The sequence below is a fragment of the Quercus robur genome, chromosome 3 (genome assembly GCF_932294415.1).
Source record: "Quercus robur chromosome 3, dhQueRobu3.1, whole genome shotgun sequence".
Taxonomy (NCBI): Eukaryota; Viridiplantae; Streptophyta; class Magnoliopsida; order Fagales; family Fagaceae; genus Quercus; species Quercus robur.
The window spans coordinates 26,883,292-26,892,083 of NC_065536.1; the positions used below are offsets into that span (position 1 = coordinate 26,883,292).

The 8,792-nt window shown below is 31.6% G+C and overlaps 1 protein-coding gene across 1 annotated transcript; it reads left to right on the forward strand.

Annotated features, from left to right (window-relative positions):
* The first annotated feature begins 6,657 nt into the window (after positions 1-6,657).
* On the forward strand, positions 6,658-8,471 carry LOC126717643 (MLP-like protein 28). Its single transcript, XM_050419476.1, has 2 exons — positions 6,658-6,943; positions 7,948-8,471. The coding sequence occupies exons 1-2, from the start codon at positions 6,757-6,759 to the stop codon at positions 8,217-8,219; spliced, it is 459 nt and encodes a 152-aa protein (XP_050275433.1). The 5' UTR covers positions 6,658-6,756; the 3' UTR covers positions 8,220-8,471.
* The last annotated feature ends 321 nt before the right edge of the window (positions 8,472-8,792 follow it).

Sequence of the window (8,792 nt, forward strand, 5' to 3'; positions counted from 1 at the left end):
CTTAATTACCTTTTCAAGTAATATGAGATGGTTATGGTTACGTTGCTATTACCGTGAGATAGTTCTCAAGACAGTTGTATTAGCTCGAAGTTCCATTTGACCTCATAGACTACGATACAAGGTCCGGAAACGCCTAACTTAATGATACTTTTGAAGTGCACACAAGTTAACAACTAGAGAAATGAGAAATTCTAAAAGACTAAGATCAAGTTTGGTAACTGTTTTCATATTCTATTTTTCGTTGTTGTTGTTGTTTTTTTTTTTTTTTTTTTTTTTTTTTTTTTTTTTTTTTAAGAGAATAAGAAAAAGAAAAAACAAAATTTTTCTATTTTCAAAATGAAAAAGACGTTTGGTTAGTTGAAAGGCAAAAAAAATTTCCACAAACAAAATTCAGGAAATTTGTTTGGTAATTGTTTTTGGAAAAAGTAGATTTTTTTTTTTTTTGGGTTAGTTTAAAAAAAAAAAAAAAAACTTCTATTATTCTAATTCAAAAATACATTTGCTTCAAAGTATTTAAAATCAATACAAATAGTGGAATTATAAAATCAAATGCTTTGTATATAACATTCAAGCCTGAAACTTTAATCATATAAGACTGAAACTATATTAATGAAAGTTTCTTACTATTGTGCTGCTATATAATAACCCGCGTACAACCTTAACAATATAATTCAAATAGATTCATGAGGTAGAGGCACGTTAGGATATTAATTTCTATCCTGCGTGTACAGTTTTATGGCATGAGGTTATATATGGCGCTGTTGGACAAATTCATATGAAACACAAAAATACCCATTTGATAATAACCATTAACAACTGACACTCAACAATAGCAGATTAGACCAAACACAAATCAGCTCTAGTAATTTCATAATAATCCATAATCAAAGAAAAGAGAAAAGAAGCCCCCCCCCCCCCCCTAAACAAAAAAATAATAATAAAAAAAAAAATAAAATAAAAACAAGAGAAACGTATGTACCTAGTACCTTTGAGTGATTGGCTCCCTAAAATTATAAAGCTCTTCAAAAACTATGAAAGACCTGTACAGACCTGCTAAATCACGCATAAAATTAAAAATAAAAAATCTAAAAGTAGAAAAGGAAAGTGAGAAAAGGACAAGAAAAAGAATAGTAGAATTTTATGAAGAACAAAAAACAACTATGAAGGAGAATCCAGTGAAGATCAAGCACTTACCTTACAAGTGGTTCTCTCAGTCAAGGTTTTCAATAGTGCCTCTGTGAGGAAGTGGAGGCACAGAGGTAGATATAAGGGTTTAGATACGTGAGATTGGAGAGGAAATATAATTTTAGGCACTAAAAATTGAGAGATAAAAAGTGGAAGCGTGGGAAGAGAATGAAAAATATATTAGATAGAAAAATATTTTGTTATTAATGTGGCTCGAATCAATGTGCTAGTTCATTAAACTAGCCTATAGGGTCTTGTCTATTTTGTGTTTTCTAAAGCCTTTGAAAACTGAAAAATAAAAGTTGAAGACCTATTTTCAATTTCCTTCATAATATGGAAATTGGAAATAGTTTTTGATTTTTGCCTAAAATAAGTTACCAAACAAGATTTTTGCCTTAGGAAACAAGAATTTGTCATTGAAAATAGAAAATAGAGGGGGGGGGGGGGGGGGGGAAAAAACGGTTACCAAACATAGTCTAAGTTTCTAAAGTAACAAATTTAAACTAAATGTCTACTTGATTAAGTCATATTGCATCATCACAATATCAAATAGGTCAAAGTAAATCATTTCGAATGAAATTAAACTAAGGAAGATCATCTTGATTAAAGTCATATCATAGATGTTTAGTTGATTAAATCCTAATAACACTAAATTGCATTGAATGAACATTCAAATGAATCAGATTATCACAAACATGTACATATCACATCAAACTTTAGAATTTTCACAAATACAAGTACTGGCACATAGGCCTATTCCGGATCCGACCAGCATCGATGCAACCGGTCGATACAGTACTGAACCGATCCGACCGCTACAAAGCTCCACTATAGGTGTCTGGTGTGGTTGTCAGAGGAGATTTAGCATACCCATGATGGCTGGTGTGGCGATTAGCAGCTATTTTACACTGCAACGAGAAATTGTACCGCACTGAATATATATATATATATATATATATATAAAATTTAATGTATGTATGATCTATTGTGTTTCAGTAGACAAATTGCAAGAGAGCTATTCAAAATAAAAAATGCAAGAGAGTTGGTTTGAGAGAGGCAAGAAAAAAGGAAATACGGTGCTAGAGAAAGTGAGAAACTGGAGATGTATAATTAGGTTAAGAACGTTAGGGTTTTTTTTTTTTTTTTTTTTTTTTTTTTTTTTTTTTAAATATATATATAATCTTAATTTGACACCAAATCAATGCTGTTTTGAGACTAATATTAATTTTAATATTAGTTCCAAAACTACATTTTTTTGGTATCAGCTTTAATTGAAAAAAAAAAAAAAAACTACAAACGTTTCAATTTTAAACCCTAAAATTATTAGATACCCAGCCTCTCCTTCTCCCGTAAACGTCTCCTCCTCACCTCTATGTTTCTGTCTCCTCACTCTCTACCTTCGCTGCTACTGCTACTTGCTGTCACCATATTATGCCGCTTGATGCCACAATTCTTGGAGTTTCAATTTTTCTTCTCTCCTTTTTGCTATTCTCAGTAAGGTTTATAGAAGATTTTGAATTTTATGCTCCTCCTTACAATGCTTTCATTAAGGTTTGTTTATGTATTTTATTTTCAAAAATTTTGATTTATCTTTTATGGATTCAGTTTAGTTTTTTAATTTTCTAAATGGGTTTATTTATTTATTTGAAATTGAATATTTTTAAGAGAAAGATTGTGAATTTGATTGTATTTGTGTGTTTTCCTTTGTTTCCTTTTTCTTTTTGTGGAATATTGGGGTTTTTGAATGATTATGATGAGGTTTGGGTTGTTAACTGCGTTGTGTTTGATTCCTAAGAAAATGAAGGAATTAACTGAACTAACCGCACCGAACCGGTATGGTGCACTGCACCTTTTGTAGACTAGTGTCAAACCCTTCATAGATGAGGTGTGGTCAAGCATGAGAGAAAACCGCACCCTATAGGTATGGTGCAAATAAAACCTCTAATAACCAGCTAGACCACACCGTGTACAGGCCTACTGGCACATAAACTTACAAGCATATGAAGAGATCTCCTTATCGGCCTAAAGAATTAAGAGACTAAATCATAAGAACCTAATTTAACGATCTCTAGAAAGTGCAATGCTTGTGTTCTAAATAAGTTCTCTCAATAAGTTATATCGTCATTAGCTTTGATAAAGTTTTTGATAATTGAATAAGAAATTTGAAGTTTAATCCTCGTCTACACCAAAAACTAATTAGTGTTTTGACTTGATGATAAAGAGTTATTATTAGGAGTAGACGCTATAATAAAAAAAAAAAAAAAAAAAAAATTATGCGTTGCGCGAATTTTGGCAGTTATCTTCATTACTTACTACCACATGTCCCTCTTTGGTTCGTTCCTTCTTCCATGTGTCCCATGTTCGTTATTGCTCAACCGCCTTTTATAACCATTGAGGCAACCTCACTTTAATGTTCCCACGTTCTTCTTATATAAAGTCTCCTAAAACCACTGCAACAACTATCTCCCACATGTTTTTATGTGACTCATTCACTTAACCTACCACGTGCCCCTCTCATGTAACCTAGCCATTATACATTTGGGCTTCCTTTTCTAGGTTTTTATATCTTGGACCTTGTCTATATTACTGAAATTTTGTAGTTAGCCCAACAAGTACTAAACAATATGTGTTGAGATTCTTGAGAATAACTGAAGGAACAGTGGCGCCCATAAAGAATTTTGGATATCCACCTTAACTAAATAGTAAATATACATATATAAAATAAATTTATTATGGTCTTATAATGTCCACATTAAGTCCATCTTCTACCTTTTAGTTTCGTTGGTGTGTTATTATAGGACAATAACTTTTACCATACTTTTTTTTTTTTTTTTCATAATTATCTTATATGATAGATGGTAATTGGTTGTATTTATTAAAATAAAAATTTATTTTTAAACATTTAAATTTCGATTTCAGTTCCAGGTTGCGTTACTTAACAGTGACTATTTAACTGGCACATACACAAAGGAGATAGACATAAAATTTTTCTGTTCTCTTTTTTTTTTTTTTTTTTTTTTTTTTTTTTTTTTTTTTTTTCTTTTTTTTTTTTAGAATGTGTTTTTCTCTTCTTTTTGTTACATTAACCCAAAAAAAAAAAAAAAAAAAATCCACATGCAATATCCAAAAAATAATAATAATAATAATAATGACGTCCACGTTCATTTACTTGGTTAATGATTGATTTAACTCGGTAATATCTTAACTTTTGAAGGCCCTCATTCTCATCAACATTTATTTTCATGCTTTTTAAAATCTTCTTTTAATTTATTGAATTTTTATATTAGACATGGGTGGACGATTTGGTGAAGACTTTCAAAGAAAAGACAAATGCTAAGATCACTATATTTTTATTAGATATTATCTTTTTCTTATTTAAATTTCAGATAATTTAGCCCTAGTTCATAAAATATTAAAAATAAACTATGATTAGGATTTGGCAAATCCTGATGAGGTGGACTTCAAACCAATTACGAGGTGAGGATTCCATCCAATTTCATCAGATACTTACTTTAATTTCGAGTATGTCAAGATTTGGTGATAACTTTCATAAACAGTAATGTTAATCCAGTCTAGAATTTGATTTGGTGTAGGCTTTGGATCATTAGATCCTTCCTATAACTAAATAATTATAGGTCGAACCGTAAGCTCATATATATATATATATATATAGAATAGATTTTTACACTATTTTATAAATAAATAAAAAAAATCAAAATATTAACAACTGATAAATCAATTTAAAAGAATAAAACAATTTTATATACGATAATCAATATAAAATATAGATATAGTAAATCTAATACCAATTATTGAGCTCTTTTTGTTCAAGATAAAATAAATAAATAAATAAATAAAAATAGAGAAAGTCCATGTATGAATCAATGGTCAAATAAAAAAAATAAAAAAACACACATAATTAGTTGTAAAGGACCAAAAAAAGTTATAAAGGAAATTGGATTTAGCTTAATACAAAAATAAAGCAAAAGATGCAACCATAAGAGAAATATTAATATATATCAAGAAAGTACATGAAGGATGAAATCAGAAGAATTCAGTTAAGTTAATATTTTATGAAAAAAGTTCGCAATGATCAACACTAGGATTATTTATATAGGTTTGCATACTATATAGCCTGACCTAGTTTAATGCGTGGCAAACGTATGCTACCTATAGCACTAATATACTTAAGCTTTTTAATCATCATTCCAGTATTTTCACTCAACTTTTAGTTCAGATCTTAATGTGTGTTTGATTGCTTAGTTACTTTGTTCAAATCTCTTAACTGTCTACCCTTATTTCCCAGTGTTTCCCCTACGTTTTCACTGTATTTCTCCCAGTGTTTCCCATGTGCTTTCATTGTGTTTCTCCTGGTGTTTACCAACCAACCCTCTTGTTTGCCTTCTCCTCCCTTTTATGGTCTCTCATTAACGGGGCACTCATCATTATCATTTCACCACTTCACACGCATTTTCACTTTTGCCAGAATCACAAGGAATCATTATGCCTTATGAGGATTCTCTTGAAACTTGTTTTAGACGCCAAATAGCGTTCGGTAGCAAGTTTCCCAAAGGCACTAACAACGCTCAGTTACCGACCTGAATTTGACCGTCCCCTTATCAGCTTCCCCCTGACTTATTAGTTAGTATTGGGCTTAACCTAGCCCGAACACAATAGAGTTCCCCCTAACGCTAATCCTTAAACCTATGAACATTTATTAGTGGACTGATTCTATCCTCACAGTGTTTGGCCTTAGTCACATGGGCCATTCTTGGTCACCTTCTTGGTCACCCAAGCCCAAGCCCCTACAAGATACTATGGCTGTACGTTCTCGGTGGTGTTGTCAACTTTGCTCTCCTTAGCTATATGCAATCATTGTAACTCTGCTCTCCTCTACATGGCCCGACTTGCAGTTCCAGCAATTATCATTCGCCTTTCTCTCGCTCCATTTTTCTTTTCTTTATCATCATTTCAGAGTCTCTCTGGCTTTATTACTCTCATTTCAATATTCTTAGTTTTTACTTTATTTCTCTCATTAGTCCTTTTTGCTTTTTCATTTTGTTAATAAAAGAAAATTATATAAATTTATATATTTAATTTGATTTTTTTTAATTAAATTTTTTTATGATTTAAGTTTTTCAATGACTACCATACTAAAAATTCTTATCTAACCTCACAATTGATTATTAGGAATGCATAAATTTGTTTGACTAGCTGAATAGCAAGAGGAAAATTGGGTTTCCTTACTTTGGGTGTCATGAAGTTAAATATATATTAAGCATAAATGCATGTCGGCATGTGTTTCGTGGGTTTCCCACCACCAGACTAGCCTCTATAAGTTTTGGTTATCACGTAAATTAAATAAAAGGATTTCTGTTCATCAGTGGCCCCCAATTTGAAAATGGAAAGCAAATTACGTGTTTAATAATTACATAATTTGCCACTACACTTGTATATATTATAAGGGGGAGCCAAGTCATCTTCATCAATCTATGCTTTGTATTACAGTTTTTAGTTGAGTAGCTACTTTGTTTCTGGGTACTAATACTATCATCACTACCAAAAAAAAACATGGCTCTTAAGTATAAATTGGGGACTGAAGTAGAAATAAAGTCACCTCCAGAGAAGTACTACAACATCTTTAAGGGCCAAGCATTCCATGTTCCCAACGCCGTTCCTGACCATATACAAGGAGTTGACGTTCATGAAGGTGATTGGGAGACACATGGCTCTGTCAAGATCTGGAAATATACAATGGGTAAGGCTGTACCCTACTATTTTCAGACTTATACTAGACTAAATTCCTTATTCTTTTACTTTATTTTACACTTCACTAGCTCACTAGACTAAATTCCTTATTCTTTTACTTTATTTCACTAGACTAAATTCCTTATTCTTTTACTTTATTTTACACTTCACTAGCTCACAAGCCAGTATTTAAGACTTAAAAACGTGTTGGCATCGGTATGGGAGATTCAACATCATCATCCTTTCCGTTTCAGGGTTGATGTTTTACTTTCTGAATTTGATAATGTATAATTTAAAATTTAAATAACGTGACATTAAATATTTCTTTAAATTTGTAATATTTATTCTAAAGCATGAAGTTTATCTATTTCAAATATTTAAGGTGACCATAGTACATTATATGATCGTCAGCTAAGGCTAATAATTGTTGAGTGACTAAAAAAAGTGGCTATGCCCTGCACTAATTGATAATTAAAGTGAATAATTAATATAATATTATCAAATATATTGACTTGTTTTCACGGGTTAAGCAATTTTCCATCATGTTATATTAAGGTTAAAAAATAAAAACTCTATACTATAATTTCCAATACCAAACCCAAGATTAAAAAGACAGTACTTATTTCTCGTACTGTTGTGCTACAAGATTTTTATCTTTATTTTACCCTAAGGTGCCTCAAAGAATTCTGTATAATACTGGAAGAGCTTTTGTTTCTTTCTTGTTCCATACAAGGACTTAACTAATCTGCACACTAAAGGAGCTGTTGATGTTTGTCTTCAACATTTCTGTTTTGAATGTTATGGGGTGCATATTTTTCTGAACTTACAAATCTGTGAAACTTTATCAATACTCTCTATCTTTCTCATTGAATGTTTGGTCAATCACTAACTATTTTGTAATATCGGACATGATATTTTTGACAATAATTTTCAGGCATTATAAGCTTGTCTGATGTTCATATATTATATATTGTGAAGCTGAATTTGATATTCTAATTTTCTTGTGAACAATAGAGGGAAAATCCGACCTAGTTTTCAAAGAGAAGGTTGAATATGATGACGAAAATAGGTCAGCAACCCTTATTGCTATTGATGGAGATGTGATGCAGGAATACAAGTCCTTTAAGGGCACCTATCAGGTTGTTCCCAAGGGTACTGGCAGCTTGGCCAAATTGACTATCGAATATGAGAAACTCAGTGACGATGTGCCCGCTCCAGATAAGTATATCACTCTGATGGTTAATGTCACCAAAGGTATTGATGAGCTCATTGCTAAGGCAAAATAGGAAGGATGTATCTTCTAGTGCTTGTATAATATAAGCATGTGTGTAACCATGTTTTGGTTTCAGATCTCATCTCTTTAATGAAGTACCTATGGTGTGTACTAAAATAATGATGGTTGGTTGTCAATGACCTGTAGGACAATTGGCATGTCTATTGTCTAACCTCCTGTGTGAGGCATGCCAAGGCTATTAAATAAAGTTATGGTTTGTGTTTGTATTAAATTGGAATATGGAAATTCAGCACGAATTTTCTTCTCTCTTCTCTCTTAATTTTTTAGTGCTATTTTTAGTTTCTTGGACAGACATCACATAGAAGAATAACAAATCAACAATGACATGTTCTTCTAAAAATATGGAAGCGAATGTAGCGAGATCTTTATGGTTGAAGTGAAGATAACTTTTGAAGCTTGTTAATTAATTGGTCCATCTTGATTCATGAAGGTTACTCCAAAGAGAGAGATTGTTGTGATGTTGTTTAAGATATTGATGCACAGGATACCAAGTCTGAGCTGAGCCAACCACCAAACAAACATACAGAGGAATTTACTAAACAGTTTGCATGAATCTAAGCATGCA